A 24,900-nucleotide genomic window follows, 5' to 3' on the forward strand; every position below is an offset into this window, starting at 1 on the left:
AACATACCTTTTTCATTTTGCTAATGTAATCTATATATATAAAAGCGAAAATGTATGTGTGTGTGTTTCTGTGTATGTATGTATGTATGTTTGTGTGTCTGCTAAAAACTTTCGACACACGCGACGAAAATTCACAAACTCTATATCATATCGAAGCCCCATCCTTCGCTTGAAAAATATCGAAAAATTGGCCAAAAACGTTAACTTTTTCACCCCAAAGTCGACAATTTTCCACAGGGGGGGGCTCAACAAAAACGGGTTTCTCGTAACGATGCCCGATTCTACGCATGCGTCAAATGACGTAATGACCTCATTTACTTTAAATTATTGAAAAACCAAACACATTTCATCTCCGTCGCTTTAGCGCAGTTGGTTAGCCTGTTTGTTCATTATCTAAACGTTTTGGGTTCGAATCGTGGTGTGAGATGGGTTTTTTTTTCGATTTTTTAAATGTAAATATTGAACCCTATATTATTTAAGCCATTTTTCATGTACCGTTCGTTTTCCTGTTTTTTTTCTGTTTTTTCTTTATTTCGCTTATTCTTAGCGACACCCGGGTATCCACCGATTTTTTAAATTTTAATATCGAAACAGGCTTATTTAAGCATTTTTCACGTTTCGTTTGCCTTACGTTAGATTTTTTGTGTTTTTTTTATGTTTTGATTACCCCCCTTCGCTTAATTAAAACGTTGTTTTCTTTTCTGACTTCGCTTATAACAATGCTTACTTCGTCGTCGTAACGCTCGACGACTTTCAAACATCTTTCACTAACTCATTTTGGCTGGCCGATTTTATTTTCAAACTTCATCTCAGGGCTTCGGGTTCCATCCTACCCCCCGGTTTCTTTTTTATTTAACACCACACACACCTACAAACACAGGGGCAACACCGGGTACCCCTGCTAGTTTTATATATATTTATATATGGATCTTGATAACTTATCGACGTGAGCTTTTTTCTGTGAAGGTTCATGTTCTATTTTACAATTATAATCTAATAGAATTACACCAAAACGTTTTAATCAATTTGTCGTGTGTGCTGATATACTTTTATTGTTAATAATATATTGTTATCAGCGGTTGGTGTTTTGGTTGCAGAATAAATTATCTTCTGTATATCATCCCGTACAATTTTTCCAGCATAAATTATTGCTCATTTTTTTTCGATTAGACTGTAATTTCATTCCTCGATCAGTAATAATTGCAAGATGTATGCTATGTTAACCCATTCTCGAATTTGTGAAGCAATAAAGCATTCAGTCACTTAGTACTCGTATCTGATGCTACAATGATTTTTCTTTTCGCGTCAAAATGTGCTTACGATAGGTCTGCCAACAAACGTTTTTAAGGCCTATTGAAATTCTTCTGACCATATCTACTTTGTGCCCTTTGTAAGCAAATTATTTATAGAAACTTTCATGTATACTTTTAGCATAGCGGAAATGTCGCTAAATTTCTGGTTATTATCCTAAAATAAATTTTAGAGCCATTCGCTATTCTTCCAGTAATAGTCTATCTGTGTAAATTATGAAATACTATTTAGTGTTGGGTGTTGTTAAATGCATTTCCTATCACGTCCACATGGAAACTGTCTAGTAATTTTGAAGTAATTTGTTTTAGTAATGTAACAGCGGTTTAAAGAAGGCTATTTCTATTTTAGTTATGCAATCCTTTTCTCCAAGGAATATAATCCATTTTTTTCTGATTTTTCGTACTATGGCATTACTTATTTGTAATATCAAGAAATTAGCTTGTAGCATTTGATTGTTCCTCTGCGCCAATATTAATGAGTAGAGAGCACTTTGTCTTATTACAGTTCTCTGTATAATTTGTCTCTATTAAAAAAAATCCATACAAATGTGTCCATGTCCTTAAGGCATGTCTGTATTTTTTAGGGTGACACATAAGGTCCATCACTTAAATACATATTAATTTCGTCTATTAGTGATATTACATCAACCTCTGTTATATCTATGTTGATGATTGCTTGAAAGATTATGGCATCGAAAACATATTTTTGACGTTGTTACTTGCATGTTTCTCAATGAATAGGATGATACGTTTTACTGTTAATTCAATGTTTTACATGCCTTGGGAGCCTTCAAATAACAAGTAATTTTCCTCAAAATGTAGTTCTTCGTTGAAACATCGTAAGACAGTTTCGTTTGCAAATTTAAAGAACGCATTATAATGTGTTTTAGGATTTCCCATGGCTAGTACATCTCTCTCTTTCTCTCTCTCTCTCTCTCTCTCTCTCTCTATATATATATATATATATATATATATATATATATATATATTTATGTACTTTACTCTACTCTCTATCTCTCTCTCTATTTCTCTTTGCTTTACTCTCTGTTTGTTATGAAAATCTGGGTACCTAGTTTACATCAGGCCTCTTTCTGTTTAACTATTAACTGGATTGAGAGTACCGCATCTTATAAAGCTTTTTTATGCGTCTGGGAATGGAATTTTTTATGATAGTTGACCAATTCTCTGTAATATAATTCATATTTCTTTAATGAATTTTGAATAAAAGCATGCTGTCTAGTGTAATTATGTAATCATTCTAGTTCATTTATTATTTTTTATGGTTAGTTATTTAAAAATTCAGATTACAGGTATTCTCAGTGTTTCTTGCCTTTTTCAAGTCTGTTGGTTTTGTAAGATCACATATCATTTCTTTTACAATGTTATCCGAGAAAATAGTTGATGTAAGCCCTAAAGCTGATATCCATACGTTCCCGTCTCTTTCGGAAGAATTCTCATAGTTCGAATTATGTATTCCCCGAATGAGAAAAACCACGAGATATTTGCGATTATGTCGGTAAACGTATCTCAGTAATAGGATTACAATACTTTGGTTCAGTTTGTGAAGGATTTCTACACGAGTCTGAAGATGTTCTGAATCTTACTCTCATTACAAAATGTGTTAGATAACTTGTATCTGACACATATTAGTATTTTATTTGGCGTCACAAAATAAGTTGTTAATGCATTAACAGTAATATCGGTGTAATATCTTCTGGAATGTATAAATCAAATCCGCTATGAGATCTCTTCTCTCTGGCACGACGAAACAGAGTACTTTTAGATATATGCATTCTCGCATCTGGTATATTGTTTGTCTAATAATGACATGCATAAATGTTAATTTATTTATTGGAAACAGGATCCGTGGAGCAGTGTATAGAGACATTTAATCCCTACGGTTCCGGGTGAGAATTATCTGAATATACCGGTTTCAATCCTGCCCAAGGCCGGTCAGAGGTTTACTTGGCTAAAAACGTGGTGAGACAGCAACAATTATGGATGGTAGTGATTACTGAGAATGCAGTCAGGAGATTCGGAGTTCCTATCCCGTCGCGGTTACCACCTGAAGAAGTCAGATTAGTTGGCCGACACGTCGTGAAAAAACAACTAAGAAAGATGAGGATAATATTCCGCAATAAATAAATTAATAAATAATATCATCTCAATGAATTCCAATGAAGTAATATATGCATAAATGTGTTTCGTAAATCTAAGATTTTCAATTACGTTAGTTGTTTTAGCCAGTATCTGATATTCAGTAGTAACACTACTGTGGAATTTAGAACAGTAACAATCGCTATTGGTGTAACGTCTGCGACTGTCACGAGTGGGGGGAATATGGCTATAAAAAGATTAGGGAAGGTAAATAGTTCCAAAGAGTTCATGCCATTATAACATAAATAGCTATTGCTGTGCTGCCGCCATTCATATTTCGAATTGGTATGATTTTTCGCTTTTGTTTGAAGTATATTTGTGGCAACTTATATCAGTTTTGATTTTAATTAAAAGGGTTTCTTTTTACTTAGTAAGATAGTATCTCATTTAAGCATTGGCTGCGTGAATCTGCAATATATTCATGTTTCACGCAAATATATATATATATATATATATATATATATATATATATATATATATATGCCTCGAATTCGGTAGTTGAGCACTGTGATAAGTGATATCGTTAACTATCCTTAGCAATAATGCAACGCTTTTTTAAGTAAACAAAACTTGCTGCAATAGTTATTAGTACTTTTTTATCGCAGCATTAGTGTTATTATCTCATGATGGAGTAATAAAGAGGATTCTGATGTATTACTAAACTAGAATGAACACTGCTATAAAAGTATTCGACAATAAAATGTCCGCGCAATTAGGCGTATTGTGTTCTACGGGAACGAAATATGCTCGCCACTGCCATAGAGATATTATCATGCAACTAAGACTTGTAGACTCTACTTTTTGAGCATTGCTGAAGTAAATAATGAAATCCTGAATTATACATGAAATAATAAGGCATGGCTCTTAAAGTAGTTGGGAGTGTTCCCAAAAATATATTTATGCAATTAAGGATAATAATAATAATAATAATAATAATAATAATAATAATAATAATAATAATAATAATAATAATAATAATAATAACACATCTAATATTGAAAAAAAAAAAAAACAATAGCAAATATTAACCAGCAATAAACCTTAATAAACGTGATTAAATATAAACATGAAAAGACAAAATAATCATACGGATTCAAATGACAAAAGCAGAGTATATCTTAATTAATGATAATATATTATATCTTGATTAATTTCTCAAATAAACATGTAATTACAAATTTATTTTTCCACAAACAGCATATTAAGTTTCAAAGACAAGTACACATAATTGCTCACAGAAGTCAACCCATTTAATATGGTTACATGATGGAAGAATAAAACGTAGACACTACTGTGCACCTTAGTTGCTTTAGAAATATATTTATAGTATTTAAAAATTACCACCTGTAATTTTGGTTTCCGTAAAACACTTTTTGTTTTACAAATAGGAAGGAGTTCATTATTTTAGCAGGAATCATATTTTATATTGGAACAAAAGAAAGAAAAGGAAGATAAATGGCGAAGCGATAAAGACAAGGAGAGATAACCTTATTGCCTGGGAATAATATTAGACCAGAAAGAAAATGTGGTTAAAAAAATAGAGCCGATTTACTGTCAATGACAAGACGTCATTATTTATAATGCATAGATTATTAAATACCCCCCAAACCCTAAGAAATGTGAATGAAAATAAAAAAGTATAATTACGATTTGAGTGGAAAATGGAATGAGAATTAAATGTAGGGGACAAGATGTACGGCGAAGGAAAGTGCACTAGATAGATAGATAGAGAGATAGATAGATGAATAGATGGATGGATGACTAGATAGATGGATAGATAGAGGGATAAGTTATTTTCTCTGTCCATTTGTATGTGAGAAACGGTCTCTACCGAACTACTTTGTCAATTGAGGTCTATAGACTTCAAACTTGATATACAGGGTATTTTGAAACAAAGTTAAAGACATATGGAACTAAAGCTGTTATTTTCAGGCACTCGCAAATATACTTGTATATTTTTAAGGAAATTATTATTTTAAGTATTTATATACGTAGGGCTTAGGTTAGAGTGTAACAGATAAAGTTGGAAGCTACATGTTACTTTCGATTCTAACTGGTGACACCCAAATAATATGTTTACTCTTCAAAGTATTGCTCTATATGTGGAACAATACAATAATCAATAACTCATTGACTCAAAAATAAATATGAAATATTCATAAATTGAAATATCATATTTAAGCGTATTTTAGGACCGACCAACGCAGGCAGCCAAGTAGTATGCTATAAAAGTGAATTTGTTTGTCTGCGGTAGAGTCTCTCCACTACACTGTCAATTCATGGTCTACATATATAAAACATATTATATTTGATTTTCTGACCACTGAAATAAAATCATTTTTTTAGCCAGAAAAACAGCAAATTGTTCTAAGTTATGTACATATATTAATAAATAAATTGAAAGAGAGAGTAATGAAAGAGATGTAGACATTTTTGAAGATAAAGGCAAGCGGAAAATTAGAAATAATTGAGGAACGGCAACGTCGACGAAAATATTGCGGAGAAAGAAAACACAATACATATACATAATAGAGAGGAAGGCAATAATACAGAAGAAATTACGAAGTGACGAAATAGAAAGGAAGACTAGAAACGAAGGATAGATAATGGATAAACAAAGGAAGGATCGTGTCAATTCATGCAATCTAAAACTCAGCCATTATTTTAAATGACATTCGCTTTTTCAATGCAAGGCTACGATTTGACAAGATAAACACAATTAGATTTTAACAAAAGTGAAAATCTACTGAAAATGACAGACCGTGATAATTTATGTGCTGTAAGTATGTCAGACATTTTGTTGGCTCTTTTCAATATACACGAATATATATATATATATGTGTGCGTGTGCGTATTCTTCAATTAGTAGTTAAGATGTAATTACAATGAACAAGCACACATACAAATACTAGGTGTACATGTATGAACAGCTTAAGATAGAACTGAACAGACAAATTAGCGGCTTAGTTGAGAAAAAGCAAAATAGATAATACAGAGATGGGCGTATATGTGTACACACACAAAACACACATACACATCTTTATCTATCTATCTATCTATATATATATATATACATATATATATATATATCGTTGAAGGTCAAAAAACAACATTGTATTTGTACCGTCTATATATATGTATATGTATGTATATATGTATATATACATATATAATTATATATATGTATATATATACATATATATATGTATATATATATATAATTATTTATTTGGAGATAAGATATAGCATCATACCAAAAGATAAACTTACTAAACATAAAACAAATTTTATAATGGAGCTAAATAAGGAATATCTGTCTTACTCACGACTAACATTCTAGTTTTATTTTTGCCTTTAACTTCTCCCCATCTCCATATTTGCTGTTGAGGAGACTATGTTATTGTCAATAGTTATCGTCAATTTCAATAAAATAATCATCGTTTCCGAAACGATCGTACAATCGATTTGATTTTATTTGTTTTTTATTTTTCCTTTTGAAACTTACTCACCATTATGAATCGTTGTACTCTCTCTCGCTCACTCTCTCCCTCTCTCTCTCTCCCACTATGTATATATATATATATATATATATATATTTATATATATATAGTAATTTATGAAAATGCATATGGCGATTAAGCTACAAAGGATATTCCGTTTCATCCACGCAAGGATTCGTCAGGCTTATGAGAAGATCTTGAATGAGCCTGACGAATCCTAGCGTGGATAAAACGCGGAGTATTCTGTGTAGCTTAATTTTCCATATATATTTTCATAAATTACTACCTAGTTCAACCTATGTATTGAGCACTGCTGAAGTAAATACTTAAAGTTTACACATAAACTTATATTTTCGTAGATTAATTTATGTTATTAATATATATGTGCATGTATATATATATATATATATATATATATATCAGGTAGAAAATATTCTAAATATTAGCGTCATTCAATTCAAACAAAGGTGGAAAGTGCTCAATCAAAGAGAAAAAAATTACAATTTTTATTTTTTTTATGTAAATATGCTACGATGTGAAGACCTTTTCGATCATTATTGATCTCATGAGGCAAGAAAAATATTGAAAATTATAAAGTTTTTTAAGAACATTTTATAATTTTAGAGGAGGAAAACTTTTTTTACCATGTTTGACGTGTAGTATACTTTAAAAGTCTTATGAAAAGTTGACGGCTATTTACCGTTAAGAAAAGGAGGAGGGGTTCCAAATTTGTCGTGGTTGATGATGTATAAATGATTAAATCGAGTGAGAAAAAGAGTGTAAAAGGGAAAGTTTTAGAAGTTGTGGGTTTGTGTAGCCACGAGAGAGGGAAAAAGAAAAAAGGAAAAAAGAAAAGGAAGGCATTAAAAATCAATAAAAATGATAATAAGCATTAGGAAGTTCGGTCAAAATATTTAAGAAAATTTGAAATTAAGTAGACGGTGGAGGTGGATTCACTTATTAATTAGGAGCAGTTCATCGAAATTAGGTCAGGGTCAATCTGTCTGTCTCAAACTCGGGCGAAATCATTCAATTGTTTTATTTTTAGAATCTTAGAACACATTTTTTAGATTACATCTGCTTTTTAGGGGCATTTTTATATACTTTTTTTAGCTATATCCAATTATCTTTTTATTTGTATCTTAATAAATTTATGCATTCATTTAAGAAATTTTCCAGATAGTATTTATTTATCTTTTAATTTGTTTATATATATATATATATATATATATATATATATATATATATAGAGAGAGAGAGAGAGAGAGAGAGAGAGATAGATAGATAGATAGATAGATAGATATACGTGTTATATACGTTTGAAGCCAAAACAGCGCATTATTACAAAATAAACAGACATTTATTTTGTTTGAATTTTATATTGAAATGCATAAATATATTTCGAAGATACAATGAAAGAGATATAGACATAAACTCAGTATGACTTTCCTTCAATTTTTTTTCTTTTTGCCATGTTGTTGCTGGAGCAGAGAATCAGCAAGTAGAAGTCCGTTTGTTGTTTTTACGGTAGTTTTTTACATCTCGGAACGGTGCGTTGATCGCGCGGAATTCACGTTAAGAAAGTCACAGAGCGGCATTAGGGCGTCAAGTGATTGGATTTTTATGGGCCGGTCTTTTATGCGTCTTTAGGTTGTTAAAATAATTTTTAAGGAGTCAAAAATGGGTGAAAACTGAAAAAAACCGTTATGCATTTTGTACATTCGTCTTAATTTATTTTTAATATTTAATCATTTCAATTTTATTTAATCAATTCATATGCGTGTCAAGTTGGTATAGTGGTAACATCACCAGATTTGAATGCTGCAGTTTTGACTTCGGTTTCGATTCCAGCTGATGGCATACAAATACGTTTGTTTTTTTCTTTTCACTATTTAAATCACGACTCTATAATAATATATACGAAATCCGGTCAAATTAAAATGTCATATTTAATCGTATTTAACGAGCGGACAAATACAGGCACCTCAGTCCACTATTATTATTATAGAGTCGTGATTAGAAAGTAAAAAAAAAAAGAAGAATTTGGGTGTCATCAGCTAGAATCGAAAGCAAAACTGTAGCATTCAAAGCTGGTGACGTTACCACTTTTCCAACGTGACACGCATATGAACTGATTAAAAATAAACTAAGATGAATGTACAAAATGTATAACGACGTTTCCCCTTTTGACTAATTTCTGACCCCCTTAAAATAGTTTAACCGCCTAAAACCCTATAAAAGAACGGCCGATGAAAAATCTAATCATTGGAGTCTCTTAGAGTTTCTCTGCGACTTTCAGTTTCGGTAGACATAGAGTTTGAAAATATGGAGACAGACAGACGGACGTAGTGAGTTTTATGAATTAGATTTAGGGAGAAAGAGAATAAGACAGAAAACTATTCTGTTGGTCGACTCTATAATACATTATTAATGATACAGAATATGCAGTGTATGCATAAAACAATGCATTCGATGTCATTGTTGTGTTATTATTCATCAATAATGATGACATAGGTTTAGTGGAATTGTATGCTTGTATAAAGTGTAAATAAAACCGTCTATTTTCGATTTTTTTATCGGCTGAAATTGCGTTCTCACATGTCTTTATGCGAGAAAGAATCATAGTTAAGTCGGGTTTATATTACTGTACACATAGATTCGAAAAAGTTGTCAGAAACAAATACATAGCAAATAAATGTTATTAAATGCAAGATAAGTTACTTTTCTACCTAATTGAATAAGTTTTTAGTGTTTTGGTTTAATATAACATGTTTATTGAGCTCGAAAAACATACAGTGTTTACCAATGTATTGGAAAGTTAAAAATGGCGACCGACACTCTCTTTGACACGGTAAGTTTGGGAAAAAGGAGTTAAAAAGAAAAAAAAACTAGACAAAATTCTGTTAGAACCTCGCCCAATATATGTTATCGTGATATAGCCTTACATATATTCGGTGAGGTTTTAACAGTAAAAAATTGAAAATTGAAATTAATATTTGTAAAATTCTATTTCAAAGTAAATTAATTGGAAAAATGATATATTTTACTACAGTTATTTTTCTCTGTGACTTCCATGGAAAATTATGTCACCCCCTTTAACCTTCAAAAGTCGCCCACTTAAATTTAACAATTATCAGCAGACTTATTCGTTGCACCACATGTCCACGTGTAAGTAATACTTCTGCCAGATTACAGCTAACGGTGACAGGATAATATATTCGTCTACATTAACTGAGGATTCAGTTCGAAATTCCGTATAAATTTCCTACTTCGATAAACGGAATACCAAATTAAAAAATGCCACACTTCAAGAATGTCGGAGTTTACATCGGCCGAAACGCTGTGGAAATAACAACCAAGATAGAAATAGTCGAAATAATTTGAATAATTCTACTTATAGTTTCTCTTGCTTTCTCAAGGTACATAAATGGTTGTGGAGAATGGTGGTTGGATTTTTAATCTCAGCAAAAAACGCACATTATCTCTAATCAAACACAGGAGTTTCATACAAAGAAGTAGGTGTATCGGGATAATAGAGTGTGGGCATGAACAAACACACACACACAGACGCACGCACGCACACACACATATATGCATATATATATATATATATATATATATATATATATATATATATATATATATGCATGAATATATTGACGAATTAGATGCAAAATGTCATGCGCTGAGTCCTACTATTTACGGTAAACTACACTTCCTACACAGTCCACTTTCCTATCGATCGCTCTATTGATTTAAAACAATGTGGACAATTCCAATAATACGATTGTGTTTTAAGGAGTGCAGATAATTGCAAAGACCTTTGTAAGACGCACCGATTGACAAGGAGAGAAATATAGAGAGATGAATAAACAAAGTAGTAGATAGATCATGTAACTTTGCTACATTAATAATTGAACGCCCAAGTTAAATGAAGAAGATTTCGTAGATTCAATGGGTTTTTCGAAATGACACATCGCGGATAATGTAGAGGTAAGTCATAATTTCATCGTAAATGTAGATAGTTAATTGAGCACGTGACATTGTATACATTTAAGATTCTGAAATATTTTGTCAGTATTTTAGAAGCTACATTTTCGACTAAGTTTTAACGTATACAGGTGCACCTGCCTCACATGTGGCTAGTGCAGTCAGAGAAAACTAATAGTAAACGAAAATAGCACAGCATTAATTAAACTAAATAAAATAAATTTTACACTATTCTTATCGCCCTATCCATTGGCCTCATGATATTTCGCCCCAAGAGTAAATATTTGGAAGTGTGTACATCACACACAAGACAAAGATTTTACTAATTCATGAACATTTTTAAAGATAAAATTTGTTTTTTTTTCAATTATATTTCATATTTGCGTATACCAATCCTTTTCGCTTGGATGTTCAATATATTTTAAATATAAAAAACATAGAATACATAATATGATAACAACAAAACTATTAGGTTGGTGCAAAATCAATATCGTTTTCTCACATATCATTTTATATATGATTTCTTAATAAATTCATGGATATATAACCATATTATGAACTATTTTGAAACGCGTTTTTCGCTCTATCGAATCGTGTTATTCGTTACCGTTCTCAATCTCTTCATTCATTTTTGCTGGCTTTTCGAGAGCCTGGCCAAAATTCAAATGCGCACCATTTCCTTGTTCCAGTTCAAACTAGTCTGAAAAGCTGCCGACACGGCTCTACATATCAATGATGCGTCTGGGATAGGAACCACTACCGAACGAGTGGCACAACGGTGGTTCCAGAAATTCGCAAATGTGACAAGAGCCTCGAAGATGAAGGCAGTCGCGAAAGCCTTAATTGCAGCCGAACATCTCAAAACCACACGAAATTTGCTGTTAAACTCGAGGTTGGCCACTCAACAACAGTCTCCGTTTGTTAATGCAAATAGGGAAGAAAAAATTTGGATAAATGGCGGCCGCATGAATTTAAAGATACACAAAAATATCTTCGCTTTGAAGTGTTTTCTACGCTCCTTCTGCGCAACAAAAGCGACCAATGTCTTGAGTGGATTGTGACGCGTAATAAGAAGTAGATCCGTTTAGTACAGTTGGTGGATGCTGGAGAAGCTCCACAGCACTTCCCGAAGCGGAAATTTCACAATAAAGGTTATGGCTACTGTTTGCTGGTCTGCGGTCGGCCTCATCCATCACAAGTTCTTGAATCCAGACGAAATGATTAGGACGGAAAAGTACTGCCGACAAATGGACGAAATGCACTAGAAGCTCAAACGTATGTGCCCGAGATGGGTAAATATGAATGAACCAATTCTCCTCCATGACAAAGCTCGTTCACATCTTGCTCAATTAACCCTGCAGAAACTAAACAAATTTGGCTACGAGTCTCTACATCATCCACCATATTCACCGGATCTCTCGCCTACTAATTATCACTTTTGTAAGCATATTGACAACTTCCTGCGCGGAAAATGTCTCAAAAGCCGTGATGATGCCTTATCGGCATTCAATGACTTCATCGCTTTCAGAACACTGGATTTCTATGCTAATGGCATCAATTAACTTGTTTTTCGTTGATAAGAATGTGTTAATTCTAATAATTCTTATTTCGATTCATAAAGTTAATTGTGAAAGGACTTATCCTCTTTTGACGTTGGACGTCAAAAAGCCACATTATTTTTGCACTAACCTAAAATATTCCAAAATTCAAATATTTATTATTCATGCAAGGCAGCTCCTCCGGCATTTTAAAGTCTCGATACATTTTTTACACATTCGTTTTTTTTAGGCAGAATAAATCGTATAAATCGTAAAATATTCTTTGTTATAGCGGTAAATGTTACATTAGTCAATAAATCACCTGTAAGATATATGTTCAGCCCAATCATTGTTCTTGTTATTTTGCAAGACTTTAGCATGGTAGGTTTATTTATATATATGCAAATATTGATGAATCTTATCCAAATCTAATTGGAACGTCACGTTTTTATTTAATATCAGCACATGTGTTTTTATAGTCATTGTCTTTCTTCTACTCCACTGTCTCCCACTTTTTATATTTTCCAGTAGCTTTACGATGAGGGCTTTTATGTCGAATTCTGTTACAAGCCAGGGAAGTATTCGTGCGGTATGGCCATTCTTTATTCCAATCTATGTTCTATGTGCAGAAAAGGAATGATGTCCTTCCTTTTTTTATTTTCTCTGAAGGATAGAGTTTTAATTTTTTATGTATATTCTTACGTGGATTCGTCAATGTACTCGGAATGTTTTTTGGTGGCTAATCGCTCATTAATAGTCTTCTACCAAATTTATTAACTGCTTTCGGAATCTCCGGAAACAGCTTCCAGACCTTCTGGCTCATATTTTGCCATTGATAAGGAAATTATTAGACAGTTTTAGGTTGTCGTTTTGAAAGATCCACGCATGGCTATTCGGCAAATAGTCAAAGAGGTTAGAATTAGTAAAGGGTATGTGAAAATAATAAATTATGAAAATTTATATGTACATAAGGTGTCTGCAAGATCGATTCACAGGTTTTTGACATCTTTCCAAAATCAATGACTCGTCGAGTGCTCGACGATAAATATAGATGTGTGTCAAACTTTTTCAAAACGTGATTACACCACTATTATCCAGAGACAAAAGTCCAGTAAGGTAAGGGTTATGGGAGCACTTAGACTACCAACCTCCAATACAGACAAGAGCGCAACCTCCCTCTTGTAAATGGTTATGCTCACAGTATTCTAGACCAAGGCAGTTTAGTGACGCCAAATTTCCTCGAAAAGCTACAACAGAAAACTCCGCTTAACTTTTAAGGAAACTAAAAGAACTTATAAAAATGAAGAGGCGGATAAATATTTTCTTCATGAACGAAAGCGCTCTGCTCCATGACGCACATGTCGAAAAATAAGAAGCACACGCGCATGCCTTCGAAATCAGTGATCATCCTGGTATTTTCCTCATCTTACACTATCTGATGTTCACACTTACTGTTATAAAATCTTCTCGAATAAAAAGGGTTTCTCAAATGATTTAACCTTGCTTTACAAAGTCACGTCATATCACATCGTGATAAGTCCTAAGTGTTTTACAAATATGGTCGTTAGAGTTGCATTAAACAATGGGTGAAATGTGTAGACATAAGTGGTCACTATGTTCAGATAGAATAATAACTGCTTCGTTGTGATCTTAGCCCCAAGGGAATTACTTATTGAACGCCATCGTTTGCATATATATACATATATGAAAATAAGCATCTGATGTAAAAACCTGAGGTATAATGTATACTCTGTGCTGTGGCATTCATCTGCACCCCCGAAGGTTAGGAATAATACTAAAAAATGTTGATGGTTCTACATAACGCCTTCGTCACTAAAACAAACGATCTGTGTGGATTCGAGCAACTTGGTAGTTGTGGCGGAAGCTCATTCATTGATATCGACGGGGGAGTCCATCATATATATATATATATATATATATATATATATATATATATTGCTAGATTTAAAACTTCCAAAATTATTCACCTTGCAATTTTTTGAAAATAATATGTTGGTATTTTTGTCCTATAAATAAAAGCTATCAAGAATGCTACTTTTCTACATGATAAAATTATATGAGATTAATTTCGACATGAAGTTAATTCTAACCATTTTTAATTAAATATGCATATATATTGACGTAAATATGCATATATATATCATGCCTATGTATAGCCATATATATATATATATATATATATATATATTATGCCTATGTATAGCCATATATATATATACTTAAGTATTTCATTAAAATGATTTAATAACAATTGCAGAACAAGGTTTTCATAAGGTTTTAAATGAGTAAACGAATGTAATCTTTGAAATCCAGGTTGTTTATTTAGACTAAACCGCTTGGACTACTTTTATTTAAGTTTAATATCTCTAGAAACATTTGTACAGAGTTTTCCTTGTTAAATTCTTACAAAATCATAGATTTAATATAAACGCTATTGACTATTCTAAATATGTGGCTTCACTATTTCATTTAGGAATTGATTCAAATCGATTTGTAATAATGCAAACATCTTCCATTTTATATTTATAACATTATATATATATATATATTTATATATATATATATATATATGGAGAGGGAGAAAGAAAATTATATATATACGTAGAGGGAGACAAAGGAGGACTGACAGAAGGAGAAATAATATGAATGGAAGTATGTAAAGTGTGACCGATTAATATCGTGGCTCTACTTTCTACAAAAAATTCTTGGTGATGTTAATAAATAAAATAACAAACATTTGTGGTTCAGGTCTTTGAATGCTACCAACATAATTATGGACGCCACGTTGACTACTACACATATTAATGATGGTTGGACTGATTGCATTTCAATCTACGAGGAGAATACAAACAATAGTGTTTGAATTGTGAGCGTATAATTCTTGTTTGCCTGCGGATTATCCACTGTGTTAATTAGAGGACGGATGAACTTTTGTTATTTTGTTTGTTTTAAAAACTATGATTAAAATGAATTAAAACCCTCGATAGAGTAATTACAAAAATTAGAACAAATCAAAACAATATGACGAGAAATGAGGGTGGATGAAATAACTGATGTGTGGAACTGATTAGTTTGTTTTTAAGGAAAACAATAATTCAAAATGGAGGATTTATCGAGAAATAAAAAGTATTAATTATCCTCAAAGTGAAAGTAATAAGTTTAAAAGGCAAAAATCGATTTTAATGTAAGGAGAAAGTTGAAAGAAAGAAAAACAGAGAGAAAATAAAAAAAGGTGAAGCAGAAGGAGGAAGATGAGGAAGAGCATTAAGGAGCAAAAAGAAGTATTAAAGAAAAAATGAAAAAGGAATTTTGAAGAGGAGAAAACGAAAACTAGAATGAGGAACAAGTACCAGGTGGAAGGGGATTCAAGAGATAGAAAAGGAAGAAAATTAAGCAAAAGGAAAAGAGATAGCAAAATAGGAGGAGTTAAAAAAGAAGAGAGAGGAGAAATAAAAAGAAAATCTGGTTCAAATATGACGAAAATATTACAGTAAGACAAAAAATACAAGCATTAAATAAAATAAAAATATGTAAGCAGAAAAATTACATAGACAAAAATAATAATTGGAAGGAGGAAAAAAGTGACTAATAAAACCACTGAGAATAGAACAGAAACATAAATAAAATGGCAAGTAATATTACGCCTTTATAGAAATGGGCATGATTAACAAAAATATTAAAGTATGAATTTATAAATGAAGGGAGGTAACATATTCTTTTAGACATTTTTCTGGGGAATTTGGAAATTTAATCTAGGAATAGAAGAGATACGCGATTGTATTGCGTGTCTGGTCTATAACCAAACATGCTGCTCCTGTATAATCATTTTTATCTACAATTAAAACAACTTATATTTTGTTGAAACTTGTTTATTATAACTGCGTATCTGTACTCTCTGAAAAATATTTGTTGGTTATTTTAATTTTTTCGGATGATAAACTTCGTTCTATGGCAACAGATCCCGAGAAAAAAATCGATTAACATTTTTTATGCTCGAATCCAGCCGTGTGGATTCTTTAAGAAACACGTAGAAAATGAAAAAAAAAATACAAAATATTTTTTCTGAAACGTGATATAAAGCAATTTGAAAACAACAAACATTAATACATAAAATCTAAAATATCAGTGCTTCCTTACCCTACATATGGAAATAAATAGCCTTATATACAGTCTTATAGGAATCTTTTTAAATCAAGTTGAATTTAATAGTGTATATAATTTAAATACCATTACAATAGATATGTGTGTTTTCTTTATATACAACCAAAGTAAGATTCCACTAAATGTTACACATAAGCACTCCCTCCTAGTCCAAAATCCTAGCAGAACAACGGCTCGGAACATGCACCAGCTGATAAGTGAGATTGAATTGTGTAAATACCAACAAAATCGGTTAACCTAGAGTCCAGGATATACGCTTTGTTGTTCACTACCTTCTTATCTCCGGATAGAATACTATTCCCGACAGTGACAACACCCATATTCTATGTTGCTTTTCAGCTCCCCTCCAATCATCATCATATTTGTAACCATCTGATGAACTGGCACATGCTCCTATGTTTCCCATAACCGTCACTTTATCCTATGGTGTATATGATCTACACACGAATGGCAAACTTCTCCCACACAGGGCCGTAATCTATGTTCTGATTACTTTCGGAAATTCTACTGTGCATACAACATACGCACGTACCCATCAGTTACCACACACAACCGGGGTAAAACCTTGTTGCTATCGTCGGGTCTCTTGGTAACCATGCCTTCACAGACAAAGTCACCCTAATAGTTCCAATCAATGAACTGTAACGACTGTCCCTCGAGTCACTGACTACACTCTGGTTTATGTAGCATATAATAATAGAATATAGAAAACCGAAATAAATATTCATACTAAATGTCAGTGTATTGACGCCTGTTTCTCTAAAGCTGATTTACTATATAAGTAAAAAATGCGATTGACATACTAAACTATTCTTTAATTCTGGTCTTGAGTTGTTTGATTATTCCAATTTGCACTCTTTTTACTGTATTAGCCAGTTTAGCTATTTATGCAGTCCCTTTGTATATTTTATTTATATTTATCTTTGTATGAGCATTCTCTACTCAGATTTCTTATGAAATCTACATACGTATGTCAGTAAATATGAAAAGCATGTATGTAAATTAAATGAAAAATAATCAGTGTCCATAGATAAAGACAATGAAGAATAATAATACTTCTATAAATGTAGTATTGTTCTAGTAGTAGTAGTAGTAATACTACTACTACTACTACTAATAATAATAATAATAATAATAACTAGCAGGACCCGTGAAAATTCCATGGTAGTTAAAATATTTTAAAACACATCAGTAAGAAATTCCTTATTACTATATTACAAACATGAACGTATGGAAGCAAGTAGAACAAACAAAGCACTTTAGTTTAAACTTTTATTGAAGGTCAATGGAATCGTAACTGATGCTGTTGATGTTGCCAGGAAGTGCTGGTGATGATTGAGGCGGTGACAGGGACCTCGATCAGCTGCTTGAAGTGAGAATAGTGGTCAGTCAGCAGGTTCTTGGGCGTCAGACTGTGAATTTAAAAAACTGTGTGACATTGTTGACATCGATTTTGTGAAAGTTTTGATGACCCCAAGTTGTTTAATATTTCAGGACATTTTGGCTTACATGTGTAAGTAATGAATAGGTCACAGAAAACAGCCATTGCATCTTGATAAAGCTGTTGTAGATTCCTAGGACTTCCTGTAAATGTAGATGGTAGAATAACTGGTACACCAGAATAATCATCTTCATTTCTTTGCTAAATGATCAATTTAAGCCAGACTATTGAGCAGCCCTTGGTTGACTTTGATAGCTTTTAATGAAGTTAAATAAGCAATCGTCAACTTTTACATATGCAATAGACTTTTCTATTTATTTTGAATTTTATTCAATGAAAATTTGGAAATTCACAAATATTTTTAAGTCGAATTATTGATATAGATTTCAATTAATGCATCACAACTTCCTGATAATATAAAATAGAACACTTTGAATTTTCTGTACAAAAGTTGTTTTTTTCCATAAAAACATTGTGATCTGTTATAATATTCAGATTCTTGTGTATTACATGCATAGAAAATGAAGTGTTTCTGTAAATTTTACAAAGTACACTTAAATTTTGATTTTTTTCATAATCAACATTATGTGAGGTAGGTAGTACCTATCAAATTTATGTCAATTTTATATAATTAAGTAAAGTTAAACAAACTGTACGCTACTCTTTCATCAAATTATGAATTTTAAATATAAGGAAAGCAATTAATTTTTTTTCCAAAATCATATTTACATCCAAGTTAATTTTTAGATTCCATAGCTGTTTCTAATTGTTTGTATAACACTTCACGGTAAACAATATTCTTAGTATATGTTACACCGCGCTTTCTGCCCTGATTATCATCTCTATGCAGTTGCATTACCTTAAATTTCACACTGTACTGAGATCGAGCTCTTGAACATGCCACATACATCTGACCATGAGAAAATACAGGTTGTTGAAGATATATACCAACCTTATCAAAAGTTTTGCCTTGTGCTTTATTGATGGTCAGTGAATATGCTAATCGTATTGGAAACTGTATCCGATGAAATGCAAACGGAACGTGTGTATCACTTGGCTTTAACTTAATTCTTGGAATGATAACTGTGGAACCTCTATTAGATCCATTAATTAAAATAGCAATGATGCTGTTTCGATGACATTCTTTTATTTTCATCCTAGTTCCATTACAAAGTCCTTGATTTATGGATAGATTTCGCAGTAGCATTACTATTGCCCCTATTTTCACATTAAGTCGGTGAGGTGGCATTCCAGATGGAATTAATGAATTTATGAACTCGATAGGATAAGTTTGAAGTTCAGCATCATCATCGGAGATTAAATGTGTCTTTATGCTTCTGGGAAGATTATTTAGAATTTCTACATTTACTGTTAAACAATCTGTATTTTTTGGAGTCATGATGATTCTATTTCCCATTTCTTGACGGCTGCAATCAAATATTTCTGAGATTAGAGAACCATTACATACCGAATCATCAGGAACATCTATGGCATCTACAGGAACGTCATTAAGACTGCTCATTAGTGCACCATTACCAAGATGAAGGAGCCATCTACAAAACTCCTGTTCATTTATGTTAGTTCTGACGTTTTGTGTTAGCTGTAATTGACTGAAATGATGCCACAATGTGCATCTTTTAAGACAGGTGTCTATAATAGATGTAGGTGATCCATGTGGCACTACTGGCAAAATTTGCCTGAAGTCACCTCCAAGTATGAGAAATATTCCACCAAATATTTTATCGTTACCCATTATATCTTGTAAACATCTATCTATAGCAAGCAGTGCATGATTAGGTATCATAGAGGCTTCGTCTTTGATGAACATCTTTACCTTTCTCAAAAAAGAAGCATGCTCTGATAAAGGAGAAACGTTACAGACACTGGTTTCTGTCAGAGGCACAGGCAGTTTGAATATACTGTGGAGTGTTTTCCCTGAAGTTAGTAGCATTGCAGCAATGCCAGTCCATGCTGCAGTGACGGTTACAGTACTGCTGGAGATGAAATAATCATATAACATGTTGAATAAAAAGATTTTTTTCTGATCCGGCTGGGGCATCTAAATAGAAGCAATTGTTGTGTGGGGCTTCTTTTTCAGTTGCCATGACAGCCTTGATTATAGTATTAAAGACCTCTAATTGTTCATTGTTTAGCAATTCAACATTAGGCTGGTTTGTATTTCGAGTCATATTATCTATTGGAGGATCACCTGTTGGTTCAGGTAAACTCGTTGCCTGGCAAGAAGAACCATGCTCATTAAATATTGCTTTTATCAAATGAAGTGCAATGTTTTCGCATATGCTTTCATCATAAGCAGAACTGAGGTCTTCAATCATGCTCTGTTTATGGTTAATGAATAGTTGACAGGCATTCACTGGATGATGATAAAGACACAGCATTGCAAACATGCTACGTAGTTGTTGTGGCATTCTAAATGTAGCAGCTTCAGTAAAAGCATTTTCAATTCAGTATCATCTTGCAATAATCTAAGGCTGATTTAAGCTTCTCTAAATGTAGGGAATGGGTGACCTTGGATTATTCTCAAATCTTCAAATGACTTTGCTCCAGAAACATGAAGAAGCAGAATCCGTAAATAAAACTTTTCACCTTTGTTTGGTGAAACTGAATACATTATTGTGATCAAATTACTTGACCGCTCTCTTTTAGTCCATTTTGTAGTAGTTTTGTTAAATACATAATGATGTGAAATATCACAGTAAAAATATTGGTTAGCAGTAATATTCTGATTTAGTTCAAACCAAGCAGTAAAATTTGTCTGACGTTGTTGTGCTTGTTGAATTGCTTGTTCAGCTTGTCCATGTTGATAATAAATCTGTTGCTCTCCAGGCATGTGTACAGCTAAACGGTACACAACATGAGACTGTCCATGCATTTTATAGTCAGAAAGATACCACATTGCTTCTGGAGGTGATACATATCTGCATGATAGATATTGCTTGACTTCATCTCCTTGATCGATATTAATAGATGAATCATGGTTATTAACCTCCATCATAGCACTATCATGTCCTTTATCAACATATTTAAATATGTATTTTATACTCTTGACTGAAGAGCAGATTTCTAAGTTAATATGAGCTCGATATTTTCTCAGAATAAATTTGTTGAAAGGGACTATGTATCTATTATCAACAGTAAAATTACCGACTTGAAGTGAGTCACCATTATTTGCACGCCTGTAAGCTGGGTATGCATCAATGTTTTCTACTGTTTCTTCCCTAAATGCCTTTGGAAAACTTTTTTGCATAATCCTTTACTCATACAAGGAGAATTAGGATTAACTGCACCACATGGACCATGTACCATTAAAGATTTAACTAAATCACGAAGCTCTGGATCTTCAGGTCCAGGTATTTCTGCTGACACAATTGCATCAATTTGTTGAACTGTTCTGATCTTATCCTGATCTCGCAGCATTATGATCATGTGGCAGTGTGGTAGCCGTCTTATTTGAAATTCAATAACATAAACATATGCAACAGGAGTTCCCAATACATGTCTGTCTTTAATGTCTTTCAAAAGTTCAGTTAGATGTGCATGATACACACGTGATATTAAGTCAGGTCGATTTTGTGCAAGTTCTGATGACCCCAAGTCGTTTAATATTTCATGACATCTTGGATTACATGTATAGGTAAGGAATATGTCTGGCTTTCTATATTTACAGAAAACTGCCATTGCATCTTGATACAGTTGTTGAAGATTCCTAGGACTTCCTGTAAATGAAGATGGTAGAATTAACTGGTACACCAGGATCGCCATCTTGATTCCTTGCTAAATGATCCATTAAACGAGAATATTAAGCTGCTCTTAGTTGACTTTGATTGCTTTTAATGAAGTTCAATCTGCACCCTTCAACTTTCACATATCCATCAACTAAATATTGTTGGAATAGTTTACCAGATCTATGGATAATGAATGAATCTCAAATTGCAAGGTGATAACTGTAATACTCTTGCATTGTAACTTTATTGCGAACTCTTGTTTGCCGTTCTGGCCTATGTTGCATGTTTATGTGCCAGCCTTGTTCACCATTTGGAAACAATATGGGATATATCATGGGGTCCAAGTGGCAAGACAGATAAGAAATTCGGTGTTTTGGTTGAGAATGTGGGTAAACAATAATATCTCTGTTAGCAGGTGGAGCACCATTCTCACCAACAAATGCTACACCTATTTCGTTGTTTATTGGATTGTTAAATGTTTTGATATCTGGACCAGCGGTGAAATACATCGAAACTCTTCTTGGCTTTACATTTTCCCTTATAGCACGTGCTTCCTCTTCTAATTCAATTACCCTCATATTTTTATAAGCTTGGGCATAAGCATTATTCTCCATAACTGTAACTATGGTTTCAAAGGCACTTTGGATACATTTATTATTTTCTGGTAAATTACACCGGAGTTGATTTGCTTCAGATGAGTCCAAGATGTAAATTTGTCCATATTTTCTCTTCTCTTCATTATTTGGGTGCAGAGTACTGCAATAATGATAAGTTTGACCTTGTAAGCGAAAACAATAGGGGCCTCTTCCAGGAGGGCGGACAATATTTGCTCCAAATGATGCAAATGAAAATGCTGAGTTGTACTTGCGTATATTAGATCTGAAATTAAACGCTTCTTGGACATTACCTTCGAGTAACCTTTGGAGTTGAGGAGGATAATCTTGTAAGGGAGAAAGAGAAACTTTTCCTTTTTGACAACAATTCAATGCTTCTCCTCAAAATCTAAGTGCTTTACGAAATAAGCAAATCAAACTCATGTCACCTACAAAATAATACGGGATATTTTGTCTTTCTGCTTCATTCATATTGTTTCTTCGTTCCCGTTGCATAGCTCATTCATTTTGCAGTTAAAGTTGTCTGTCTTCTTCAGTCATATTATGTATTTGCTGTCTCAATATGTTTCTCCTTTGCAATCTGATATTATCCCTTTCTTCAGATCGTAGCTGCTGACGCCTTCGTCTTTGTCGTTATCTTGCTGCACATCTTGTATCTTCCAATGTAGTGGTAGTGATTTGGTTCATTCTGTGTGAAAAATAAATTGGTCTTAATAAAAAAAAAATATAAATAAAGATTTTGATATGAAAAATAAATGTTCCTATAATGAAATAAAATTCAATATAAATGTTTAAAATGAAAATAAATATTTCTTAATTAAATGAAACCGTTTTTATATCAAAAATCATTAGTGTGTAATTTTTCTAAGAGGGAATTAAAATCAATATTTTCATAAGTTAGCTCTGTGAAAAGGATATCTAGATGATATCTAGGTGAATTATATAAATTATTTAATAATAAATTATTCCCTCTCGTAACATTTATTGGTGCTTCTACACCTTGTCGCCGAAAAAAAAGATGCCATGTTTTTCAGCGCACCTGCTGCCAGAATCCAAGAGAGACGTCAGTATTTTAAAGTGTAGAAACTATTTTATTTATTCAATAAATATATTGAAGTAAAAGTGTACACGCTTTCCAGTTATTTCATGATTCGGTCATAGTTTAAAGTACTGATGTCTTCCTCGGATTCTGGCAGCAGATGTGTTAAAAAACATAGCGTTTTTTTCGGCTACAAAGTGTAGAAGCATACATTTATTTGTGAACATGTTATTTTCTTTTGTTGAATAACTTAATAATTTCATTTCAATAAATTATATCTTGAATTTTGTAAAATATACGAAAAATGTAAAAATTGAGATTAAACATTTGTTTAAATCCTAAGTAATGAAACAAAGTGTTTATTTGATATTAAAAAGTTAAGTTGCGTAATTTTTAAAAGGGTATTTAACAGTCGATACTTTTTCTAATTTATCGCTATAAATAAGGGATGGCTAGATTAAAATTTAAGTATTCTAATGGCCGTTTCTAAAATTGCCGAAAGTAATTTAATTATTTTAAATATTTACAGTAAGAAGGATGAAAAATGTTAAAAACTTACGCCGGATTAAATATTTAGTTTCTGATCATCAAAATTAGCTGATAACAATCATTTAATGCTGGATGATTTATCCACAAGTCAGTAAAATTTGTTGAAGCAAAGCCCTGTTTTTGTTGTTGACGATGGTGTTGTTAACGGTTAAATGAATAACGAAATTTCACCAAGTTACACTGGTTTAGTAGAAAATTTTGTGACTTATATAGAAGCTTTACCATAAAATTCGGTTAAAACAATTTTTGACAAATTACCTCCTTTGAATCGATATCGTCTGCGTGTGGCAATTGAAGATTGTCTGTTTGTGGCAATTGAAGCGAAAACCTTATTAGGTATTAAATGCTAAAACATTTTAATACAGCTGGCTAATTGGCTATAAAGTAAAAGTTATTCCGAATTTTGATCTAACATTTCCATAAGAAAAAAGAAAAAAACAAGCTTAACATTTTCTTGTATCTATTTTTTTATATTAAGAAAAATGTAAGCATCATAGTTGAATAATAAAAATGCCATTCTTAATAAGGGAGAGGGTTTGACTATTCTAAACCTTCACCTAAATAACGATTTAATGAAAAAAATGTCATTGTATCTTTTTTATAATTTTTGTTAAATAAGAAAAATCAATTAACTTTGATAGCACTATTGTAAGAATCATGCTGAAAGCCATTCTTAATATGGGGGTAACTATTCTAAAACTTCACCTTAAAATGTAAAAAAAAGGGAAAAATATATGTATGAACAATAAATATTTCTTCAGTTAAATAAAATATACTGTAAATCTTTAAATAAGGAATAAATATTTATTTAAATCATAATTATTGAGACAAAGT

The 24,900-nt window shown here is 32.3% G+C and overlaps 2 protein-coding genes across 2 annotated transcripts; both read right to left on the reverse strand.

Moving 5' to 3' along the window:
• Nucleotides 1-20,615: 20,615 nt before the first annotated feature.
• Nucleotides 20,616-21,131, reverse strand: LOC145303597 (uncharacterized). The gene has a single exon (XM_080145153.1). The coding sequence runs from the start codon at nt 21,129-21,131 to the stop codon at nt 20,616-20,618; it is 516 nt and encodes a 171-aa protein (XP_080001279.1).
• Nucleotides 21,132-22,064: 933 nt separating this feature from the next.
• LOC145303603 (uncharacterized) lies at nt 22,065-22,478 on the reverse strand. The gene has a single exon (XM_080145169.1). The coding sequence runs from the start codon at nt 22,476-22,478 to the stop codon at nt 22,065-22,067; it is 414 nt and encodes a 137-aa protein (XP_080001295.1).
• Nucleotides 22,479-24,900: the final 2,422 nt, after the last annotated feature.

This window comes from Euprymna scolopes, chromosome 2 (assembly GCF_053919585.1).
Source record: "Euprymna scolopes isolate OS-2025 chromosome 2, ASM5391958v1, whole genome shotgun sequence".
NCBI classification, from domain to species: domain Eukaryota; kingdom Metazoa; phylum Mollusca; class Cephalopoda; order Sepiida; family Sepiolidae; genus Euprymna; species Euprymna scolopes.